At 41.1% G+C, this 26,368-nt stretch overlaps 1 protein-coding gene across 1 annotated transcript; it reads left to right on the forward strand.

Annotated features, from left to right (window-relative positions):
- Positions 1-16,588: 16,588 nt before the first annotated feature.
- LOC105894804 (probable E3 ubiquitin-protein ligase HERC6) lies at positions 16,589-25,383 on the forward strand. Its single transcript, XM_042703845.1, has 22 exons — positions 16,589-16,599; positions 16,680-16,762; positions 16,850-17,077; positions 17,210-17,301; positions 17,490-17,617; positions 17,974-18,125; positions 18,258-18,313; positions 18,435-18,535; positions 18,643-18,699; positions 18,824-18,926; positions 19,036-19,216; positions 19,853-20,004; positions 20,506-20,622; positions 20,709-20,807; positions 21,148-21,324; positions 21,460-21,600; positions 21,695-21,861; positions 23,862-23,928; positions 24,030-24,100; positions 24,255-24,438; positions 24,767-24,869; positions 25,035-25,383. The coding sequence occupies exons 1-22, from the start codon at positions 16,589-16,591 to the stop codon at positions 25,244-25,246; spliced, it is 2,682 nt and encodes an 893-aa protein (XP_042559779.1). The 3' UTR covers positions 25,247-25,383.
- The last annotated feature ends 985 nt before the right edge of the window (positions 25,384-26,368 follow it).

A 26,368-nucleotide genomic window follows, 5' to 3' on the forward strand; every position in this document is an offset into this window, starting at 1 on the left:
TAAAGTTCAGAAAATATATAGCATAGGTGTCCTTTTCAAGACCTACGCGACAAAGTTCGAACAAAGTTTCTACATTAAGCGGTTCGAGCTGAACCAAGTGCAGAAGTTTGGTACAAAGAATAATAATATGCATTTCCTGGAGGAAATACCAGTGCATGAAATGCAAAAGTTGAGAAAGGAAGAAGAAAGGAAAGAAGAGTGAACAAGAGTGAAAGAAGAAACGAAAGAAGAGTGAACAAGAGTGACTATGGATAAAGAAAGTAAAGAGAGAGTGAAGAGGGAAAATACTGAAAGAAGGACAGAAAATGGAGTGAAGCAAAGATGGAGTGTGAGGGAGGATGGAGGACTGTAAAGTCAAAGAAGGCTGACAAAAAAGTAGAACAAAAAGTAGGAATTTATGAACAGAGTAATTGAAAGAAACAAATGAAAGAAGAGTGAACTGGCGTGAGAATTAATCTGCCTATGAGAGAATTAATCGGACTCTCACAGACTGCCTGCTCTGTGTGAGACTGATCCTTCTGCAGAAAATCTTTTTGTAATCTAGCTTTCTCTGATGCATATTCACACCTGTGCTAATATGTAATTTAGCTAACATTACTGTGGAAACATCGAAATTAGTTGCTTATTGTTATATTTGTACTGTGTGTTGGTTTAACAAAAAAAAAAGATGTATATGTGAGACATGAAGTATTGTGTTATGACAGGAAGAAAGATGCCAGTCATTGATTGGAAACTAATAGCGTTGAGTCCAGATGATTGCTAACTCCTCTGGTTCCTGGCCTCAGTGAACAAACACAGGGCGAGAGTTAATCACCACATCTGGAGTGGTCTGTGCAGTTCCTCTGCACATGTTGTGAGGCAAACACATTTTTGAACTGGAGCCAGGAACATTGTGTTCCACAGAGCTAGTTAAAAGGATGGGACGTTCGCTGGAAGCCAGGAGGGTTTTTGCAACGTTGGAACTTGTCTGAACAGTCCGACTAAAAGGTTTTGCCAATGGCACAGGGTGTTTGTTCACTGTGGTCTGTGCCAGGGAGATGTGTTTACTACCCAGTGTTCTCCCCCAAACAAACCAGAGATGGACTTGACAGAGGTTTAAGTGCTCCTGTGCTTCCAGTTCATCTGCACATGTTGGCTTTTTCCATGGGACCGGGTTCCACAGTCGGGCAGGTTGGTTGGTTGGTTTGTTGATGATTCAACAGCGTTGTATATGTGTCTGTGTTTTGGAACAAAGAAAGGGCGTAATCAAATTCTTGATCAAATTCTCAGTCACGTTATACCACCCCACCCGTAGATGTTGTGATACTTCATGTTCTCTTTATCTCATTAACTCTGTATAAACAGACATGGCCTATGAGAGAATTCATCTGACTCTCACAGACTGTTTGCCACTCTGTATGATTCTGGTCCTTCTGCAGATTCTTTTTCTTTTATCTACCTTTCTCTGAATTATGTTCACACCTGTGCTTATATGTAATTTAGCTAACATTACCGTGGAAACATCAAATTGTTGAAACATGTTTAGTGTTATATTTTTACTGTGTGTATATTATGTGATGGCAGGAAGATACAGTTGGGAAAATAAGTATTTGACCCCCTGCCGATTTCGCAAGTTTGGCCACTTGCAAAGAAATGTGTGAACTATAATTGTAATGGTAGGTCTATTTTAACAGTGAGAGACAGAATATCAACAAAAACATCCAGAAAACTGCATTTTATAACAGTTATGAATTGATTTGCATTTGTCACGGAAAATAAGTATTTGAATCCATGGACGGATTAAGAAACCACGGGCCTCTGGGCCTGGACATGTTAAAGGCCCCCCCCTCGCAAAACACGCACACACAAACACCATTAGGCGTATATATTTTACCAACAATGTGGTAAACGGATTTAACGGTCGAATTAGATATTTTGGCTATTGTATTGGGAAAGTTAACAGGTCAAAGTTTACACTGTAACATCCACCTTCGGTGCACTGCCCTGCTATTGTTTCTGACATTACATGTGACAAGGCAACAGCCGAGTGATTCTTTATCAAATTGAAACTGATTAAGACCTACCTGAGCAGCATGGGGCAGGAGAGGCTGAATGGGCTGGCTATCATGTCCATTGAAAGAGCAAATCATGCATTACCATTATGTTTGAAAGGCGTCGTTCGGCAGGTGTACTGTGCCTCTGACAGCTCAGTCAGCTTGTAGGTCTTGACGTTCAGATTCTGCGCCTAAACTAGCTATATCGTATCATCTCGTCACATGATCAAATAGAGACTTGACATTGGCGAACAAGATACATATTACCCAGCAATCATCATTGCATATCTGTATATGACAAAAATAACAAATTAAATAAGAAATTATTCATTTAATTGAATCAGCTTTTTAATAGTTTCTATAGTGTATGTACGATAAGCAGATAATTGTGTTATAGATGACTACTGACGATTTCCCCTTAAAAATTATGAAAACCGTGACAGAGACAGGTTTGCCATTTTGAGGGAATAAATATCATAAGGGATCATTGATAGTCCAAAAAAAATCATCCCTTGATCACTGTCACATTATACTAGCGTTACTTAGACATCCATGCGGTCGGAAACATTTAGAAAGCAGGGTCTGCTTTGCCTACAAACCTTCCACGCTGGCTGCATTCTCTATAGTTACACCCCTGGCGCACATGCACATTTTCTAACACAGCACAGGTACACTCAATTAAAGCCATTAGCAAATGAACAAAATACAACTTTTTCAACCACAAATAAGAGATGCATAACAGTGACTTCACGCAGAGGCTCTGGCTTGGGGGCCCCCTGAGCTCATGGGCCCCTGGGCCTGGGCCCGGTAGGCCCGTTCGTTAATCCATCCCTGCACTTGTGTTGTCTCACACCCTTATGGGATGGAATCTCCAATGGATAGAGGTGTGTCATCCTCAAAAGCCAGCTCATGGTGGCCACAGAATGAAGGGTGGCAGGCAAAACGGACTTTGTAGTCCCGGCAGAAGCGTGTCTGATCTCTGATCCTCGGATCTGCGTTCTTACAGATGAGTCCAGTGATGTGATCGTTCCTTTACCAAATATAAAACACCATTAACATCCAACAAACTGTTACTTAGACTTTATGTATGATCTTGTAAGTGTAACTTTAAGGTCCACTGTGTAACAGAGTAATTACAATCATGTGCCACCTACTGAAATTATAAAATGAACTATTTAACATGTTGATATCATACCCTAGCTAATAAAGTGTCGACCAAGTGTCTTATACCACACTCTAGTGGACAACCAGGATCCTTTTAACCAACGCCATTTTACCTGTATTAGTGTAAATGTGTGTATTTGTGTGCTTAATGGTGCGAGGTTAGTAAAAACACTCAAAATGCTTCATTTTTACTTCTTGCATTGGGTGAGATGACAGATATCTCTCTACCTCCCATGCTTGACCCAGTTGCTAAATGAAACCTATAAATGGAAAACTAGCCACCACTGGTCCGACAACACCAGTGCTTCAGATTCTCTGTTAGATAATCCTGGATCACACATAATTGTTGCACGCAGACTGTCAAGTGCTATAGACCCCAACAGCTCACATGTCTCTCACAGATAGAATAAATTAATGAGCTAATGTGATCACTAGTGGGTAAGCAGTAGAACTTGTATTTGGGATGGTATTTTATTTTATTTTTTTGATTTATTGTCAATGTTATGTTTGATATACGTTAATGCCTTTTTTAGGTTGTATAGCCTTTTTCACTCTGGCAGGGGGACTGCCAATGGAAACTAGCCTTTTGGCTATAATTGGGTGCATTTACATTTTAATGTTCATGAACGTACACTGTCCCTCTTGATCAAATAAACAAATTGATTGATTGATTGATTGATGTCATAGAAATGCTATGGTTATGGCCCTACATTCAATTTCAATTCAATTGTATTGATTTATACAGCGCTGATAACAATTGATTCTGAGCCCAAGGCCTGAACCCTGAGTTCAGTAAACCATTACGTGTGGGGCATACATAGAAAATGATAGTTATATTTTTTAATACATAATAGCTACTGTACACTCACTTATAAAACACATTGCCTGCATCCGCCAGGCTGATGCCATCCACAGTTGCCACCTCGATGGCGATGGGGTTGGGGCACATTCCCTTGGGGTTAATCTTCAGGATACTGATAGTCTCCCAGTCTCCATTTCCCATGTCACGGTCCATCCAGTCTGTCCAGCACGCTAATAGATAATAAGTTCCACAATGATGCAAATGGACATTGCATTTCTTGTAAATCTTTTACATACTGTATGCAGACACTCATACTATACGGTATAAAAAACAAACATCACAAATGCACACAAACACAGAAAGGCCAGTGACTGTAGCGGATTGCCCTGCACGCCTGCGCTGAAATATGTGTTTGAGTATCATTATCTGTAGCCTACATATTAAGCATTTGTGTTATGTATGCAAACCAATGTATAATTTCCCGCTAAATGACTAAAAATCCAAATGGGAAATTAAAGTGTAAAATCAACACAGTATGTCAATATCAACATGACTCCACTGCAGACCAACTTGCTTCCAGGAATAGATCACACAATGGCAGTACACACATACGTACTCTGGAGACCGGGCGGAGGTAGTTGTGTTGCTGCCAAAGGAAGAGCAGCCAAAGCACACACTAACTAGAACCAAACAAAAGGAACATCACATGAGGTTGAACACACACCACTCAGGGCCATATTTACTAACAGAATTGTGCCTACTTGAGGCCTAATTTCTTTGCAATATGCAGGTAAAGACATGGAACCGTATTTACAAACACAGCACACTTAAAATCGCAGATTATCCGCTGCTGAAGCGGACAGAGGCAAGTTGCGCTTCCCGTCTAATACATAAATGGGAAGGGTATAAGGGAAAGTGGAGGTTCACCGCAAAAAGATGGGAGGAGATGTGTAAAGTGCGCCTAATTATGTATTCCGTGGTATTTACAAAAACTGCCTGAGGAGTCTCTAATTAGCATGAGAATTCTCCGCCTCATAAAAGCAGGTCTAAACCAGGTCTGTTCCTTTTGTAACGAAACAAGAGGTGTTTTAGCATGACATATTATCTGCTAAATGAAAACTATGTGCGTCCTAAAAATTTGCAATTAATACAAATAATAATAATACGAACATCAGGGTTTCGGGAGGGGATACGGGTGAAAATATAACAGAAAGTTATTTGTTGAAATGTTTATATTTGATATATAATTTAATATAGGCATATGATAAATAATGCTGTAATTTGTCCATTTAAGTTCACAACGGGGTACCAGACCATACATACATTGAACAAAGGGTTCCGCGGTATTGATACCCCCCTCCACCTGTTCAGAAACCAGCAGAGGTGTAAAGTAACGAATTACATTTACTCACGTTACTGTAATTGAGTAGTTTTTTAATGTACTTTGTAATTTTTAAGTAGTTTTTGAAATCGGTATTGTTACTTTTACTTAAGTAGATTTTGACTGAAGTATTGTACTTCGCTACATTGGAAATTACATCCGTTACTGAGTAAAAAAAAAATAATAGTTCAAGGCGGGAATCGCGCACGACAATTCTCACTGCAGTGGTGGATGCCGCATAGAGTGGATGATGGAGTGGATGATGGAGTCGATGCAAGGCGCCGGTGCCGAGTCACGAGAGATAGAGATGGAGGAAGATGATAGTGCGGACTACCAACAGGTGTGGACAACCAACAAGCTGAAGCACCGAACTTTCCGCCAGTTGAAATTAAAGAAGATGAAGAAAACCCTCAGCAAGCAGTTTGCCTTCCAACGTAAAAGAGGCAACAGCTATATAATGCTGTGTAAGCTGTGCCTAACCCGCCAGTCAGAACTTTCTGCTTATAAAAATTCATCTTCAAATCTGCGCAAGCATGTGTTGGTGAGTACAGTATTTGTCCCTTTCCATTAGTAGTTCAGACAGCGTTTTTGTTGTTTAGTTAGCTTTGCTCTATTAAGCAATATATGCGTTTCATGGCACTATAGCCTAATTTTGACTAGCACTTGCAACCGCCCTGAGTATGCTAACGTCGACAGCCGTCATCCAATAGACTAATAATAATTCCATTCCTGTCTTCCATTCGTTTCAGGTCATAGCATTATTATGTCCAGTCTCTCATATTGTGTTAAAAACTGCAGATCAGTCATCAGCAATGAAATACACCACATAAACTGATATTAGGCTAATCATTTGGCTGACTCCCATGCCTTGAAACAGAACAATGTAAATGCGCACACCATCATTGTCAGACAGTTGCAGAGCTGCCAACTTTTCCAAAAACCTTGGAGTGAGATTTTGACGCGGGTGACCAAAATTTTGCCGCGCACGCAGCCACACAAGTTGGTGGCTCAAATATCAGGGAATTGGAATTCATTTGGCGTTGTACCCATGTTGTGCCCTGTATCCTGGTGGTTTGTGGGGCCCAAAGACGTTGATAGGGGCGGCCTACTGGAGATGGACAACTTTGGTTACATTCTGTGAAGCCAAGACATAGCTGAATTTTGGTTTAAGGTGATGTTATTTCCTGCATTCTAGTGGATTTTTGGGTGGTATGCTAAAGATGTGCCAAACCTGAACTTATTCTGATTCATGTTCATCTGATCATGACTTGTAGGGCCTTTTAGACGAGCTGACCATTCAACCAGAAAACTATTGTTGTGCCTCAATTGTTGTGCCTGACTGTCTATGTACCACAATATAGCCTAATTAATAGACCTGTGTTTACGATTTGACCAAGGTAGGTTGATTGACATTTTGATTACAATGGTATTTAACTAATTCTTAACTGAAACCTAACCTATTTTGTTAATAATAGTATTCTTAAGAGCACCTAATGATTTATTTTCAGCCAAAAATTACACAACATTAGTTAGGGAAAAATATTTTTCATTATTCAAAGCCTCCAACCACACGTTCCATCAAACAAAAAAGTGCAACAAATAAAGTGCTTATACAGTAGCCTTTTTAAGCAATACAATGAATACAAATCAGATTTATTTTTGCCGTGAGAAATTGGATGTGTGGCGTGAGTGCGTGTGAAAACATGCAAAAGCGTGTGTCACACGGCGAAACCGTGAGAGTTGGCAGCTCTGCAGTTGGACAAGTCAATGTGTATGTCGTTATCTGGAATTCATCACGATGTTTAGTCAGATATTGATAAGATAAGTGGTGGCTTGCAACGTGCACGTCTTTCATGTCCATGCTCAGGGGTATCGGTTAGCAAGAATTGAGGAATATGAATTGTGGTGCATGTAGAAATAGAAAATAATGCTATAATTCTGTATATCTACTGTAGGTCTGTCATCTCAAGTAGCTATTTATAGCTATTTCTGTGTTATGATGCACTCTTGATGGCAGCTCAATACTTAATTGTCAGAAATGTTGTTTGTCATTCTACAGATCTAGTCCATGTCAGACAACACCTTGACCGGATGTTGGAGGCTGGAGCAAGTTGGACAACATTCATCAGATGAAGATGATTTATTTTCCTCAATGAAGTCCAGAAGGTCAGAGGGGAGTTAGAAGGGTACCTAGCCTGTGTCTCAGTCCATATGGATCTGCTGAACGCCTTTCAGAATATCAAAAAACTGTCCCTGAAACTCGATACTGGCCTAACTGCCTCGGCCGCCTGCGAGCGACTATTCAGGTGTGCTGGATTGCTGTTCAATGCAAAGCGAGCCCGGATGAACTCTACTCACCTTGAAAATCAGCTGCTGCTCAAACTCAACAAGAAGTTTGTAGACTAATGCTCTAAAGGTGGAAACAATTAAAGTAACCAAAGTTTACAGTGGGGCAGCGGCATTTTAGCTTTTTATTTTAGCTGTCATGTGGTTCATGTCCTCCCAAAAGTTCTTAAATGTTGTGTCGACATGTCCTCCCAAAAGTTCTTAAATGTTGTGTTGACATGTTTAATGTTTAATGTTTGACATGTTTAATGTCATTGCACCTATATTTCTAGAGATTCTCCTTTAATTAAAAATAACTAGTTTTTGTATTGGATTTATGACCCCTTGTCCTTTTTTGCACTATATAGGAGCGGCCCCCATCAAGTTGTTGAAAGTAACTAAGTAACTTTTACTTAAAGTACATTTTAAATGAACTACTTTCTACTTTTACTTGAGTAGGTTTTTAGATGGGTAATTTTACTTGTACTTAAGTAAAATTTCATCAAAGTAATTGTACTTTTAGTTGAGTACAACATTTCAGTACTTTTTACACCTCTGGAAACCAGTGTTTGTTGGACGACATCTTCTAAGATGGTTAATGGTTCGGATTGTGGGGGGCCTGAGCCGGTCATCCTGGTTTGAGCTCGGTTAAATGTCACTTTTTCTTTTGGATGTAGGCTATACATTTGAAAACTCTGGGTTCGCGTTGTAGTGTGGACAGGGGAAATGGAAGATTTCAGATACGCTGAAGTTCGGTAGGAGTGGCATAACCATGACAACAAACAATTGTCATTTCAAAGTGTGGACGGCAAACATTCGGAAAACCATATGAAAAGCGGTAATGTAGACAGAGATCATTTTAATGCGAGTATTAGTATTTGTATTTACCCGGGTTAGTGTAGACAGGGCTTAAATTTGCTGTAACCTCGTGAACCAAAAGCTCTAATTCTAATTGTAACTCATCATCCATGGTGGCAGGAACACACCCATTCTCCCCTCTTTTAGAGGCTCGCTAATTACATTAGAGTGGAGTAAGGCGCTGATTACCCGACGAGGTTCTGGTTTGATAAATACTACGTAAAATGCAGAAACACAGCGTGAGCTGTATGCGGTTTGGCGAAAGCGCTGATTACGCTGCACTGGCAAATGTACGTAAATGAGGCCCTCAGTGTGGGACATAAGCAGTTTCCCCAAAACAAGACAGTGTCGTCTTCACCAATACCTGGTCAGATAACAAGGAGTCTGTTTGACCTGCTGTGTTCACATTGCTATGTTTTGGGATGGTGTGCTGTATTCAGATTATTTTCTATAATGCACAGCAGCAACCTATACAGCAGGACAAATGTTGACACTGCAGGGAGAAATGCTCTATATTTTTCCAAACCCAAATCCCCTTTAGTAAAGTAAGCTAAATCAAATTCAGAATATGCTCTCTGTGCCTTAAACAGTGCTCTTACTTGATTGGTGTAAAGAACAAAATTAGAGCTGGCTTTAAAATAAATACATTTCTACAGATGTAATGCCAGGAAAACGGCAGAAGGAATTGCATACCAGCAGGATCATGGTGAAAGGCCTATTCCAGACTTTGCCTGGATAGGGACAACGTTTTGGATATTAATAGTTGCAAATCTGGGACTGACTTTTCCATTATGTAGAAAACATATATCTGGATTACATACATGATATTTAAAAACAAAAACACAACTAATAGCAGTAAAACAAAATCACTATATGATAAATATATAATAAATGTACCAGTAAATGCAGAGTAACAAAATAGTAGAGTATGCTTTGACTTACATACCTTTAATTCATAGTTCATATTCTGTCCTCACTTACCTGTTTTAGTCTCAAAACGTTTTATGCACAGGCACTACCCAAGACACTCGTGATGACGTGATCCTGAAGTTCTGTGAAATAGTCTAGCTCATGATCTTTTTATATGATGCAGACAAACCCACACACACACACACACACACATATACCTACACACCCATTCTGTATTCCTGATTGCGCGCTTGCGGCAGTGAAATTGTGAGACCTCCCCAATTGTCTGCAAGGCACTGCCTGTACATTTCTGAATAGGCTGGATATCATACTTCGGGCTTTTCCTGTTTTGCAGGTATTGTTCACAAAGGACTGCCCGTAAACGAATCAAATCCAATTAATAACAAATGCATTGGACTTGGGCTTCACTTTGTCCTCCTCACAAATAGCTGGGTTGGGTTTCTGCACTCAGGTGTTGGGAGGACCCTGCACATCTCACATCTCTTTCACTGATTAGAGAGGACCAACTAAATAAGAAAGGTCACACAAAATGTTACATGGAGGTTGTGCTGATCCTCCCAGTAGATAGAGCAGCTGGGGTAACACATCCCTGATGTTTAAGTATGGTAGTGTTGCAGGGGTTTAAAATGAGATTTAAAATGATTGTCATGACATCACGGTGGGAAATGGTGATAGTGAAAATGATAACTTACTTTCATATTTGCACTCCTAAACGTTCATTTGTCTGATACTGTCTGGACTGAATGTAATAGAAGAGGGTTCCTGTCCTTGGCTTGTTATGCCAAAAAAAACGCTCAGCCATTCAAATGCAACATACATTGCAAGGAGAGGGAAATGTGTTTTAAATATTATAATCATATTTTACATTGACTTTTAAAACAAATTCTGCTTTTGCATTATTATTTAAAACACATTCCCTAACCCTGTGGATTGTGTGGGAGAGGCAACAATTGCATAAAAGTTTGGTTAAGCCGGACGGACAAGTAATTATATAAGTGTGTGAATGAGGGTTAAGTCACAGGCACACAGTGTGTTATTATCGCTGTCATGCTGCATACTCGTACATGCCCTTCTACTCTTTTCATTTTTAATACACTTAATCATTTTTATCACACATAAAAGTTTTTGAAGAGTTTTTGAAACCCTGCTCCTGTGTGAACACCACTTTTTTCTGTGTTCATTAATGGTTCAGACTGTAGCACTTTACAGGTTAATGACTCACACATTTACCCCTTCACAGATTCGTATCATTCACACACATGGCAGAGGCTACCGTGCAAGGCACCAACCTGCACCAAGGGAGTGGATGGGGATTCAGTGTTGTGCTCAGGGAGACTTTGTCACATGGAGGAGTCAGGATCGAACTACCATTCTTCTGTTTGAATGATTCCCCTACCTCGCGGACCACTGTCTTGACTGGCAAACAAAGAGCCAGTGGCAGGGTGATTGGTTTTCCTGTTCTGAATGAGCTGCATGAGCGAGTGATTCCTATACCACGGGGCAGGAGATGGTGGTGTTCATATAAAAGTTGATTTTTAGTAACAGGGGGCTTCTCTATATCAACTCCAAAACATGTTCACACACAATATAAATCAAAAACACACAGAGTACTCATAAAACAAGCAGGGCCCCAAAACCAGGCACCGAAACTAGGCAACCTTCTAGACCACATTCTATGCATAAATAAGGCACCGAAACTTGGCAACATTCTAGGCACACAGTGTTCACAGTCCCTCCCAACTGACTCATGCAATCTACTGGGCCCCATTCGTCGTAAGGGTTGAAGCTAAGTTAATCAATTGTTCTTTTAGCCCGTTAACATTAGCGATATAAATATAAATATCGGTTCGTAAACGGCTCATCCGCCTCCAAATCATGTGGTTCATTTCAACCAGGCTAAACTTATCAGGGCAATTGCGCGTGCACGTCCTACTTCAAAAGGCAGGAAAGGTCGATCACCAAAACAGTGATTTTCTAACTGTAAAATGGTTCTAAACTCAAAGAAAATGGCTCTTTTTTCTCCGCTGGCGAGCAGGAGATGAACATGAACGCTTATGAAGAATACAAGACCATAATCATGGCAAAATTCAACACCGCCACCGCTGTGAGAGCAAGAGAAGAGGCGGTGTGTTGGGATGTTTAAAGGATGATATTTAATTATGAAAACATGATGGCAAGTGTGGACTGGTACAGAGGATACCGATACCGGTTAGTAACTGCAAGATTGCTAGTTCGATTCCCCTCACCTCCTACCTCGGTGTAGTTTTACATTTCCTTGGAAGTCGCTTTGAATAAAAGCGTCTGTTAAATGACTAAATGTAAATGTATTAGTAACAAATGCAATAAATTAAAGCAGTGGAAATAAATTGTGCGTAATTCTCTATTCTTTCATTTTCTACAATAATGATATGCTATTATTATACTAATAACACTGTCATATAATTATGAGTGCTTTGTTCTCCGCATCACCGACACTACAAACATGTACCACTCGCAAAAAAGCGGTGTCAATGTCCGACTGTGGTGTTTGCAATAAATGACTGGAGAAGGTCTTGAAAATTAATTATTCCTTGTCGGCTGAATCGGTAGCGTTCATACAAGAACTCATCATGATGGAATAATGGATCTTGGCGATCGCAAAGAACTCTCTCCCTACGCTAATCTAACTATCTAATATGGCTCCTTGGTCAATAGGATCCCTCCTTTTTCCGGGGGTGTGGCAAGCTTATCCAGCTACACTTAAGTTAGCCTGCGCTGGAGCAGGTTAGTGCTAATTGATATGTTACTATGGTGATTTATCGAAAGTTGCTTCCACGAACCAAAAAGAGGGTCGTTTTTTATCTTAGCCTGAAAATTAGCTTGCTAAACCGCTTAGCGAGCTACGACGAATACCCCCCTGGACTACTACACTGTCTGAGCTTCCAAACCGTCTCTCTGTCTTCAGTTCTTTTTGTGACAAAAAAGTTCAAAAACTGTGATTTTATGAGCATAAGTGTGTCAGTGTGTGTGTGTGGGTTTTTATGAGTGTGTCAGTGTAAGTGTTTGTGTTTTTACGATCGTGTCAGTGTGATTGTGTGTTTTTGAGTGTGTCAGTGTGTATTTGTGTGTCTCAACTGCTGAGTCATCCATCGTTACCTCACTAAATGACGATATGCTTCAGGACAGGTGTCTTTCTGTAGGCCTACTGGCCTGATGGATGAGGCATCAGCCTCTGAAGTTGAGGATGGTGGGTTCAAGTCCCACCTACGTGACAAGCTTATATCTAGTGTCTGGTTTCAAAACAAGTCCTCTGTGTGACATATGTACCAGCAGTAGTGTCAGTTCAGAATGAAAAGAGTACAGTGTACACAGCGGTGGAGATCCCATTTCATTGTTGGAGGGGGACAATAAACAGTACAAATTCAAAGAGTAAAAGAGTAACATGAAAAAATTGCTGTCTGGCCCTATCTCTCCCTTACGCTCTTTTGCAACTTACCTTACATCATGTCAAAGTGGAAAGCGAACACTGCTCTGTTATGCCGTGTAGTGCAGAGGTCTTCAACCGGGGGTCCGCAGAGGTACTGCAGGGGGTCCGCCAAATGATTTCATCTGAAGCATTTTTTCCCTCTTCGAAAAATTAAAAACGTCCAAAAGACTACATAAACATAAACAGAATGTAACAATTGCTTTCTATTCCTTAAAAATAATACATAGGCTACCCATGAGTCTTCACGCGATCATTTGATCATAATGGCAACATATGCACTTTTAGCTACATTTAGCTATCTGGTGTCAAAAGACGTTACCTACCATAACCATACAATTTGAAATAATTGATCGTTTTGTAATTTCTCGGAACAAAAGCTCCTCGTCAGACACCACTGATGGCTGTTCAGATGATCGACCTTCAGAGGATGCCAACACCCCTTCCATGAACAGCCAAAAGCGCAAACGGGAGAAGACACGTAAATATTCAGAGAATTATCTGAAGTTTGCCTTCACAAAGAGACCGATGGTGAAGAATTAGCAGTGTGCGTGGTTTGCTATCAAACGAAACTATGAAACCATCAAAGCTGCAACGACACTCAAAGACAACCCATGCTCACTTGAAAGAAAAAAAACATTTAATATTTCCCGTTTCAAATCTTTTGAGGGCCAGCAGACCTTGATGAGACAATCAGCCAAGGTGTGCGAGCTAGCTTTAAAAGCCTCTTATCAAGTTGCATTACGTGTCACTCAGACCAAACAGCCATACATAATTGCGGAAAGTTTAATATTGCCAACAGCTAGTGATATGTGCAAAACAATGTTTGGGAAGGATGAGTACGTAAAAAAACTGAAAAGCATCCCAATGCCCGCCCTATTGATGAATTGGCAGCTGATGTGAGGGCACTACTAGTCGCAAAACTCCCGAAGGCAGATTATTTTGCACTACAATTAGATGAATCCACCAATGTGTCAAACGACGCTCAGCTTTTAGCTTTTTTGTGATTTGTTGATCAAAATGAGATGCAGGATGAATTTCTATTCTGTAAGCAGCTGCCTGGAGGTAAAACAAGTTCAGAGATTTTCAAAGTGATCGACAATTTTTTCCGTGAACATGATATACCCTGGCCAAAATGTGTCGCGATGTGCACAGACGGGGGCAAGAGCCATGTATGACGCACTACATGCTTGATAGGGAGAATGTTGTTGCCAAAGACATGAATGATGAATTCTCAAACGTCAGATCTCTCACTAGGTATGAGATATTTCATCCATTCATCCACGTACGGGCAGGGGAGGCTGTGCCTCATCTCAGATTGCTCAATCCCTCACAAACTGGGTTGAGCGCATGCGTATAACCTTCTTAGTATTGCTGATCTGACATAAAAATAAAAAAAATCACGGAGGGGAGGCAAACAGTACCTCTGCCTCACCGGTCGGGTTTATGCTTGTTCTGCTGTTTCTTTTCTGCTACACTTATATTTGACCTTGACCGCGAAAATGGAAGATTCTATAGCTAAGCTAAAACATTTCACTTAGCAATTCACTTAGCTATGTCTAACTGGTTTGCAAACAATCTGTCTACAATTTTCAATGAATTAGCCTAATCTACAGCGATATGCGTGAGGATAATTACTCATGCATCTTCAATTGCTGAAATAATTGACGTTTTATTAGGCCTATTTAGATGGCACCGGGAAGGCTGGTTTATTACCTGCATCACCGTATTTGCAAGCACGTTATTAATAGAGTTTGTCCCTGTCTTAATGTGATGTTGTCCGAACCAAAACAACGTTTAAAAACGTGAATTGATCTTCTTCAGACTTACTTTGTACTTGAGGCCTTTTGCGGGCATCTGTGGGAGTGGGAGCACTGATGATCTCTTCAAAAATCGCCTGATATCCATGGCTAATGAATCCATTCTGAACAGGTAGGCAGGCAGGCTAATCCACAACGTGTATGTGTTTACATACTTCCTGGATCCTGATTGGTGTCGCCGCCGCAGCCAAGGCACCGATTGGATGGTCACAGACCATAATACAGCGCAGATGAAAATGATTCAGACTACAGCGTTTATATGTTCAACAATTTGAAATGTAGGTGTTTTAAAATGACACCAAATTTATTTCTGATTATTCCAACGGCAGAATACAAGGCCCAGGGAACTTTGAGGTGCGTAAACGCCACTTACAGGTGCGCAAACGATATTTAGAGGTGCGTAAACGCTATTTCCAAAATTTCAGAGATGCGTAAACGGCGTTTACCCTCCACTACAGCCCTGGTGATACTGACATTGACAAGAGGCTTCTATATTGTCTACTTTTGGTTAGCTAAACCATTATCTAATCTATAGCCACGAAATTTGAAAGCAGCACTCTCAATTTGTAACAAACAACTCACTTTAGAGCTGCCCTTGCTGTCCGGAGTTCCTAATAAAAAATGCATAACGAAGCTAGCATCGCAAATTATTGTTAACAGAGTTCTCGTTACAATGCTAACATGTATAAATTATGGCTTTGACTATGCAACCCAAATTTACTTGTTTATGGGTGTGGGGGAGGATCTTACAGAGAGGCAGAGGTTTGCGCTAACCGTGTGAATAGTGCGACACCCACAGTACGACGAGATATTCCGAAATGTTCAGCTGGGGAGATGGGTCGAGAGGACAGTTGGGTTCGTCGCTGTCGAAGGAGTTCACATGTTTTGATGTACCACAACCTGTCGCATTTTGCTCAGAAACTATTTCTGATGCTTCCTGCGGACAGCAGCATACCCTTTTTCTTACGGTTGATGGCCGAGTCCTGTCATGTGGTCGCAATAATGAAGGGCAACTGGGAAAAGGGAAAAGTAAAGATTCTAAAGGTAAGCTAAACGGCCAAACCTATGACAAAGCAAAGACAGGTATGAAACCTTTTGCCTAATAAAATAGCCTAGGCTGTGGTAAGGCTGTCAGAAGAAGGAGCAGAAGTAAGATCAAACACTAAGCAATTTCACGGAGTTCTGGGGTTGTCCTCAAATTACCTATTTTATTTGATTGAAAAGTATTCCAGTTTATTAGTTGTTGCAGTGTTATAGAGGGAGCCATTGATATATCAATCAATTTAATAAAGGTGGGTGCATGACCTACGTATTTTCTTTAAGAATCGCTAGCAGTCTAACATACTGGCTAGTGCAGAGCAGAGGCGTTTCAGTTTCGTTTCTTCATTCGATGTCGATATGCAAGTGGCCGGCAATTCACACCCACACACCCTCCCACACATACACACCCACGTCATTGTATAGTAAACCTGTTCTTTACAAATCATATGTATTTAAAAAAAAAACTATTGTTATTGAAAAACACAGATTAAAAACATAGATACGTGAGTAGAGTTACATGAGTTTTTATTTTAACATTATAAACAGATTAGAAACAGTTTATTCATGACCTGTCTAAGATTATATAACCATCCTCATAATAAACGGCATACCCTTTTTTTTCCCTAGTGGTAGAGGGTCTGAAGGCAGTGGCGGCAGTAGCATGTGGTCAGGAGCACTGCTTGGCCCTCTGTGAGTCTGGAGATGTCTACTCCTGGGGTCGTGGTGATGAAGGACAGCTAGGGAGAGACTATCAGATGTCTCAGCCAGGGTATGGCAACTTTGTGGACTAATTACTGAGGTATGTGGTAATAATGTAGGCCTAGAACAGTAATTAATCATTTCTTTCTTTCTTTCATTTCAGATGTGTTTCGATACAAGCTCCCTGGCCAGTATTGATCACACAAGTTGCTTGTGGAAATGTTCACTCGTTAGCTCTATCGTCAGGTAAATATTTAAAATCTACGGACGTTACCCAAAATGATGATGATTAGGAGTAGTAGTAACACATGATTGACATTTCAATTCTTGCAGGAGGGGATGTTTTATCATGGGGTAAGAATAGCCATGGTCAGTTGGGTTTAGGGAAGGCAGTGGATATCCAGACCGTGCCTCTTCCAGTTCGTGCCCTTTTGGGGGTGCCTGTGACTCAAATCTCCGCTGGAGGAGCCCACACGCTGGCCCTCACACTCCATGGACTGGTATATTGCTGTGGGGCCAACAATGCAGGGCAGCTGGGCCTTAACAGGGTGGATGAGAAAGGTACAGTGCACTTTTACACGCTCTTTTGTAAAGTATGACATTAAGAGAGTTCGAAGATATACGTGGTGTAGAGGTTAGCAGACACTTGACAGTCTCCCTCTTTAAGTCTCTCTCTCTCTGCCGTCCTGACAGGTCGCTTTGGGATATGCTCAGTGCCTGCCCTCAGAGATCGTGACATAAGGTCTATCTGTTGTGGAGATGCACACACTGCTGTTCTCACCGGGGTACACAGACATGCACATGCATGCACGCGCGCGCACACACACACACACACACACACACACACACACACACACACACACACACACACACACACACACAGCAAGAGATAGAGAGACCGTGGAATTATTTATCAATTTTGTGAAATCAGTAACTTTATTAACTTTAACTGTCATTGTGTTTGGGTGCCTAGAATGGACATGTTTACACCTTTGGAGAGGGGGCCCAGGGCCAGCTTGGACACAGCTCCACAGCCAATGAGCTTCAACCCAAGATGGTGGAAGGCCTAGATGGGCCAGCCTCACAGATAGCCTGTGGCAGGTGGTACTTAAGTGTATTTGTAAACAACAGAACTCCTTGTAGTGTAGCTTATATGTAAGCAGAAGCACATTTGTGTTATTGAGAAAACATTCTACACAGGCTGCAGGTTATCATTGATTGGCTCCTGTGGGGTTTGCCACTGGTTTAGTATTACAGAAAAAAGTTTTGCTTAAAAACACAACATCCATGTTGACATTTTAATGCTCCTGAAGTTGCGATGCACAGTCATGTTTAATTATCATCATCCATCCCACTACTAAATTTTCACCTCTCAGACACTAAATGTGTATAGCCAACTGGCATGTCAGTTTTGGTATTAAGGTAGAGGCAGCTCATCGCTGACGTTACCTTTGCAGCCACCACACCTTGGTGCTGGGATCTTCTAATCGCCTTTGGGCCTTTGGGAGTGGAGTGAGAGGGCAGCTGGGCAATGGCCGCTCAGAGAACAGTACACAGCCCACGATGGTGGAACCGACCTGGGCTGGTGTGGAAGTACATGCAGCCAGTGGTAATGTAGACCTCTATCACAAGATGGCAGTTATAATTTAGCTGTCTTTACTCTGCCCGTCTTTAGGCAATGGATTTGATGAATATGTTTTTTTTTAACTAAACTTTTAACTAAACTCTCATCAACAACTAGATTTCAAAATCTCAGCGGGATGGAATTCCAACTTTGTTTTCTTCCGACCTGAGAAGGTAGGGGTCATGAGCAGTGCTGGCAATATCATGTACAATTTCAGGTTGCATTTAATATGGTGATAATGGAAAATATTATAATGAAACAATAACATTCCTGTACCATGGCTATTCTTATCAGTCAACGTCAGAACTGCAACTAGTTGGAAAACTGAATGATGCCCAGCTGCAGAGATGGCTAACAATGACCACTGGTGATCAAAACGACGCAGAGGCTGAACGGTTCGTTTAGTTGTCTTTTTATAGCCACCAAACTCACAACACAGTGAGATATATTTAATACATTTAGTATGCAAATACATTGATTAGCTTACTGTGGATTCTTACAGAATGATCAGGATATTTTCATCAAGTTCAAGTCTTGTGGGAAGTTTCATAAAGGACATGTAAGTTATTATGACACCTCCAGTACAACAGGATCAGGTGGAACTGATGAATGCACTATATTGTGAGATCCGGAATAGAAGGTTTAATCATGTATGTTCATTTATGTGGTCTCAATAATTGCAGTGAGCCTCAAGCTAAGATGCCGGCCAATTCTGTTAGAGTAGACTTACAAGCTGCAAGTGAGGCATTTGACAAACTGCTGCAAGTTCCTTGGATCCGCGAAGCAGTTAAGTCATAAACCAATAATAATCAACTCATACGATCTATGAATAGCGCCTTTGAAGATACTATACAATGTTTTCTTTTTACTGATATGTTTTCTTCGGTCCTCACAGATAAACATCAGACCACTGGTGAAAATCCTTGGTGATTTTTCATCAGCTATGAAGGCAGCAGACATCTTCCTACTACTTCCTGTCTGCCCCCTTCTCCATGAAGACCAGAATGTCATTGACCTGGTTCTGCCACTCGCAGTGGCCATAACTAACCTTCGTGACTCTGTCATGGAACTTCTACGTAAGATCATGTGACCCTTTGATAACCGTGTGCTGTGTCTATGGCGCGTTGGTTCAGTGGTTAGCGTTGCTGCTTTTGGTTGACTAGGGTTCGATGTAAGTGGTACTGTACGGTTAGCGTTGCTGCTTTTGGTTGACTAGGGTTCGATGTAAGTGGACTGTACGTCGCTTTGGATAAGAGCATCTGCTAAATTACTGGCCTTTACCATTATCTTTTGATAACCTGGTCGGGTTGCCATCCATCTGATCTGCATGTGACCTGAGGAAAACACATGTGACCTCTGTGATAACTGCGATTATGTTGAGATTGATGTAGTACATATATGCTGTGTGGACATGATAATGAACCTAATAATGTTTGATCGTTCAGAAATCTAGTTTAGACATCTGGATCTTACTGCTTTGACTCATAAAGACACACCAGACCACCAAAAGCTCATGAAACTCAATTACATTCAGTGACTGAATAATTAGATTTAATTCTCTCTTACCCGGTAGGTGCTGAGTTTTATTTCAACTCTTTGAGTTTGATTTCTCTTATTGTCTTCCTCTCTTCTCGTCTTATTGTCAAGTCAATAACTGAAACCTTAGTACCTGAAAGCATGGTACATGTCACAGTGATGTCTGTGACACACAGAGGGCTGGTGGGGATCCATGGGGAAAGCGATGATGTCCAAACACATCCAGGTGTGGAAACACGCCCTGTCCTTCCTCCTGAGAGCCAACCTGATAAAGGACTACATCCCTGAGGTGAAAGCTACTCTCGAGGTCCTCAAGTACCTGCACAGAGTGAGTGTGTCTTTAGCCATCTGATGGCATTTCATGAGTCTAAGAAACATAATGTTGAGGTATTACTGCAGTATTGCAGGAATGGAAAACCTGATGCGGGGATGCATCCCCTGTCCTCCTTTGAGCACTGCTCCACTACACAGTGCACAATAAAAGGGTCAACGAATTCATGAATGGTTACTTCATTTGTGCACATAGACTTGGGGTAGATTCAAGATAAATTGTGGGACCTTATGCCTCCTGGGCCACCTTCATTAAAAAGTACACATTTGTATAACTGTGAGGTCTGCTGTATGTTCTGGTTTATTAGTAGTGTTGTCTATCCATCCCTATTGCCAACATAAACCCCCTCTCATTTGGCCAGAATCGAGGCTTGGTAATTCAAACCCATAAATTCATAAAATCAGGTACTTTGTACTAAGCTTTGAACATCTACCTGCTCAGCTTTGTCTTAAGAACGGGAGTGTCATGGTGATCAAATCTCTCAAATTTTCTTTGAAGGCAAACAGGAAAGCTGAGAAGTCTAAGCAAGTTCATTACACTGATTTCTACATAGAGGAACTTAACCAACACTCCACCATGACAGTGTGGAGAAAAAATCAGGGGTTACAAGTGCAGGTATCAGTGCAATATATTCGAACTATATTCCCATATCTTGATGAATTTGTATAGATACTAATATATTCATTGTCTGTTTCCTGTAGGAAATGGAACTGACACATGAGATTTTCTCCCGTTTTCCATTTCTCCTAAACCTTCCGAGCAAGGTGCTAATTTACAGTTATGGTGCTCAAGCTACAAAGGTATACTTCTTTCTCCTCAATTATCATTCTCAATATATTTTTGTGTTATTCAATATTCTTATTACTCATCATAAAACATTTGAGCGCCTTACCTCATAACTTGTCTATGAAAGCTAAATGATGCCACCTACTCAGAATAACAGATCAGCAGTTACTTGACTTACTAGGAAATAGGAAATAGCTTGTTAGAGTTTGTTACACCTGTCACCGAGGGGTGAAAGGTATCCCTTGGAGTCCACATATGATGGATAAGAAATAATACCTCATACAGCCATCACAACACTTGCATCTCTGCTTTAAAGCCATAATTCTGACATTGTCTGGGTTATTTGTATATCAGGAAACCCACCAACGGATGCATCAGCAAGCGATCTCTGGGAGGGAAGGTCCTAACGTCTTCCCTGCGGAGGTCCCTACTCCTGTGTTCATGCTCAAAATCAGACGCACTCATCTCCTGGAGGATACATTTAGGCAACTGGGCGCCACTGACCATGAAAACTTCCCAAAACAGCTGGTGGTAAGCACCTTTTGCTTGTGGATCAACTGGTTTAGCCTGTGTTGTTAGGAATGACAAGGAGGGTAATAGCTTTTGCATTTTGCATTTTGTGTTTACTGCATTTGTGGTAGGTGTCCAATAATGAAATGTTTTTAGGTCCAGTTTGTTGACACGACAAACCTGACACTTGTGGACCAAAAGGATTTTTTCCTTCGCACGTTTAAAAAGTTGCTTGCACCTGTCTCTGGCATGTTCATATACGATGACGCCAAAACTCTTGTCTGGTTCCCATCTAAGGTAAATTATTTCCCTTTTTTGACCACAGAGAGCCGTCTACCTTGTACTCTGTTGTACTCTTCCTTATCTGTTAATCTTTTCTCTTCCCTAACAGCCAGAACATGAAACCCAAAGGTACTTCCTTTTTGGAATACTTTGTGGCCTAGCCTTGAACAACAACAGCATTGTACACTTGCCCTTTCCTCTGGCTATGTTCAAGAAACTTCTGGGTGTCAAAGTAACACTGGAAGACCTGATTGAGTTCAGTCCTGTTCTTGGAGAGTAAGTACCGTAATTTCCGGACTATTGAGCGCACCTGAATATAAGCCTCACGCACTGAATTTTTTAAAAATAATTATTTTTAACATAAATAAGCCGCACATGTCTATAAGCCGCAGGTGCCTACCGCAACATTGAAACAAATTAACTTTACACAGGCTAAAATGAATATCAAAACTAATACAATAGTTAGTTTTGCCAGTTAGATAAGTGCACTGTTGCTTTAAGAGCGCACAGTCGCAAGAGTCAATCAGAAGCTAGAACGTTAGATTGAAGACAGACGCTAGTTTGAAACCAGTGAGCTAAAGAACTTGAAGACTGGATTTGTATTGTTGTAAACTTTTATTTTATTTTCTAAAGTGTTTTGAGTTGTGTTCTGTCTACGCTGGTAGACTGTGGTTATTTTGACATTAGTTAAGTTATTGAGAGATACTGAGAAATCGCGTGGAGCTAAGCATCCATGCGGCTGCATCCATGCTAGCATCCTAGCTCCACAAAGCCACCGTAAACACAAAGCCACCGTATACAGTCACAGGTATCATAATCCATAAATTAGCCGCATCGTTGTTTAAGCCGCGAGGTTCAAAGCGTGGGAAAAAAGTAGCGGCTTATAGTCCGGAAAATACGGTATGCACACATAACTTGATAAACATCAACTGGTTGATAGAGTTATAATTTATTACTAATGCAATACTAGTGCAACATACAGTACGTTTTTGGATTGTCTTTGTGAAGGACCGACCGGTCACCCCATGTTATTTGGGGATGTGGCGACTGGACTTGGTGGTGTAGTGAGGAAGAAGAGTGCAGGAGATGGTGGTGTTTCCGTACAAAAATATATATATTTATTGACAAGGGCTCTATAGCACCCCAACACATGTGCCCATGAAATAAAACAAACAAACCGGCCGTACTCATAGTCACAGGCACTTCAGTACTCTGCACCCTGGGCACCTGCTTGCCCTACTTAGGCCCAATCACAGGCACCTGTTCGGCCCAAGCCAGGCCCCAAACCTAGGCACAGAGACTGGCCTTAAACTAAGTACATATACTGGCCATATAGCAAATACATACATATACACACAAGGCACAAAGACAAGGCACTAGTGATGGGCAAATGAAGCTTTGGTGAAGCATTGAACCATTTAGGCACATGTTTCAAAAATCGGTTCATTACTTGAAGCTTCAGTAACAGTGACCTCTCCTGGTGAAGTGCCAAGGCTGCAACTAAATTGACATTGGCACGAGGCTTCAAAACAATGACCTCTCTTCCTAGATGCTTCCATAATGATGATAAATCAATACGAACGTAATGACTGTGACAGAATGAGATACTACTACGGCTACTACGAACCAAATGAAAGTTTGTATGCTTTGAAGGCGCTACAATTCAGACTCGAAACGAGGCAACTGACTGGTTCGTGTGTGGCGCTGTGAACCACTCAGCTGGTTCATTCGGAGAAAGAAGCAGTTGCTGTTTCGCGCGTAATATGTCACGTGATTTTTTTCCGTACCAAAGCAACCTTCGAAGCAGTGGTTTTATGGTTGGTGTAGTTCAAGGTATGAAGCACGTTCCGGCGCTTCAGTGTCAGGCTGCCATCACTACAAGGCACACAGACAAGGAACAAAGACAAGGCACACAAAACAAGGCAAACGGTGTCCACACAACTAGACCCAAAACACTTTTCCTCACATCAGGGAAGTGTTTTACCTTATTGCCTCAACAAGTCCTCTTTGGTGCTCTTTACTGCCTCTCTGAAAATGTCTCTCTCAGCCAGTCCTCCTCTCATGAAACTGAGGCACCTGTTAAATAGGGCACAGCCACTTTTGGCTCAATCAGTCCAATCAGTTGCTCTTGGAGCCAACCACTCGTGGGGACGCCCGGATCTAACCATTGCGCCGGGGGAGTCTGTCTTAAAAGGGCAATCCTCCATTTTATTGCCACGGTGAGAAGGGGGAGAATTCACCTTCTCACAGTCTTCATATGTGTTTTGTTTCTGAAGGCACTTGCGGTACACCTTGTACGACTCTACTGATGATGACATTGAAAATCTAGACATGACCTATTCAGTAAGCATTTTTTAAGTTAAGCACAATTGTCATTAACTGCAAGCATAAAACCATATAATTAACAGCCACATGAAAGAAATTCATGTTTATCATATTAACAGATTACCTGGGATGACACTGAAATGGAGCTGGCTCCAAAAGAAATGGGAAAACTTGTGACAAGCAAAAACAAGTACTTCACTTCACATTTACCTTTTTTTTTCTCCATTTCTAATGACACTGGCTGAGGTTGATCTTCTCATGTTTCTACCTTCACGTAATCAGTGTAACCATCCAGATACAGACACGTAATTTTCTTTGTCATATTTGCCTATCCTTGCCAACAGGAAAGCGTTTGTGCAGGCCTATGTGAACTATGCCTTAAACAAATCAGTGGAGAGGGTGTTTAAGGAGTTCAAGAGGGGCTTCTTCAAAGTGTGTGCCAGAGAGGTGGTAGAAATGTTCCATCCAGAGGAGCTGAGGGGGATGATGGTGGGGAGGGAGGACTACGACTGGGACAAACTCAAACAGGTGATTAGTCTACCTATGATGACTATGCAGTCTTACAATGATGATACACTGGCCTACTTCATAGTTAGTATCCTTTTCAAATATCACTGGGAATTTGAAACTCTGGGTATATAATGTGTGTTATGGATTTTTGGCCCTGATGAAAAGCTGTTTTTATTTAAACAGTGCCTAGTATATCATCAGCTTTATATCTAAATCACTGTTGCTGCTAAAAACAGTATCTACATTATCTGTCTATATTACCGTTGCTGCTAAACATGTAGGCCATTCTGCATAACATTTTTGTTTTGTTTTGTTATTACACTGCTAAACTGTAAATCTCATGTAGAACACAGTTTATGAGAGCGGATACCATGGAAACCACCCTGTGATTAAAATGTTCTGGGAAGTGTTTGACGACTTTTCTCATGATCAAAAGAAAGCCTTCCTCTGTAAGTCCAGCACACACATTCCAAAATTAGTATTGGCAGACAATCTCAGGGCATAACAGGTGCATGGATGTCTGAACCTATTCTATTTGTTTTTCTTCTTCTTTTTTCTCCTTCGCCACTGGCTTCCTCTCCCTCTGTCTTCTACCCATCCCTGTGCTCTTTAAGTGTTCCTGACTGGCTGTGGTCGCGTGCCGATCTTGGGCATGGACCAGGTTAGGATGACCATACGTCCCAGGCGCGAGTCATCACAGGATCATTTCCCAGAATCCCTCACATGTCATGCCATCCTAGACCTTCCCATGTACCAGTCCAAAGAGACACTCCAGACTCTGCTCACTGAGGCTGTGAACCACAAGAGAGGCTTCTGGAAAGAATGAGGAACCCTCACAGTTCTTACATGGCGTCACAGAAATATCTCTTGCATCACAAATGTATCACACGTATCACACATGTTGACATATTAATGAAACCTTTTATGTAGGCTCTTCAAATAAATATAAGATTCACTTTTAAATCATCAAATTATGTTTCTCATGTGCACTAAAAGATGCTGTTTCTTTGATTTAGTGTATTATTTACAGATACGTGACTTATTAGCAATGCATGACTATGATTGACAGCACTGTATGTTGCATTTTTGACGTCTGGCTGCACAGTACTGGAACAGCATAAATTACTTACACTAATTGTGCACGTGTAATGTACCAACAGAGAACTTTCATCATCATGAGTTACAATAAAGGCCTGATGTACTCTTAAAAAGTTACCTATGTTTTCCTTCCACCATGCAATAATGTTTACGTGTACTCATGCTCATTTTTCCTGTAAAATGTATTTATTGATTACACAAGCAGAGTCCAGTGCAGAGTTTGGAAATTGACAGCCAAGAATCTAGTAAGGAGGTATTTAAGGAGATTCTGTGAAAGTTCAGTGCACTGTTAAAAAAAAAAAATCAACTACGACTGGGACTATGATGGGACAATCTCAAACAGGTTAAACAAAAACAGGTAAATCCAGGCTTGCATCACAGGCAGTTCCTTGATAAGAGAAATGATGGAATGTATTTGAAACTAATCAGTATTAATTTTCAGACTCAGATGAAGCATTGTAAGTTACTAAAAAAGTTGATCCTCACGGGCCCAGAATTCCCAATGTCTTTCATATCCAGTTGCCTCATGGCCACGTGCTTTAATTCATGACATAACTACAATAGCACACATTGGAGCGTATTCCTCTGCCCAGGGCAAAGGCTGTCTCTTTCAACGTTAATGCAAGCGAAACTGAATTCGTCCAGGTGTAATGTTCGCAAAATACTAGCGAAAACGAAACAAAAAGTGTGTAGGCGGAGCGTGAGTTTCATCCGTTCCAAAATGTAATTGTCACGAGTTGGGACCTCCGGGCCTCTAGAGGCCGCCAACTAGAGAGGCTTTTGGTGTGGTTATGTTTGTACATGCTTTCTGTGTTTGTACATGTGCTTTTGTTGACTTCCTGTGTCGGTT

This window comes from Clupea harengus, chromosome 26 (genome assembly GCF_900700415.2).
Source record: "Clupea harengus chromosome 26, Ch_v2.0.2, whole genome shotgun sequence".
Taxonomy (NCBI): domain Eukaryota; kingdom Metazoa; phylum Chordata; class Actinopteri; order Clupeiformes; family Clupeidae; genus Clupea; species Clupea harengus.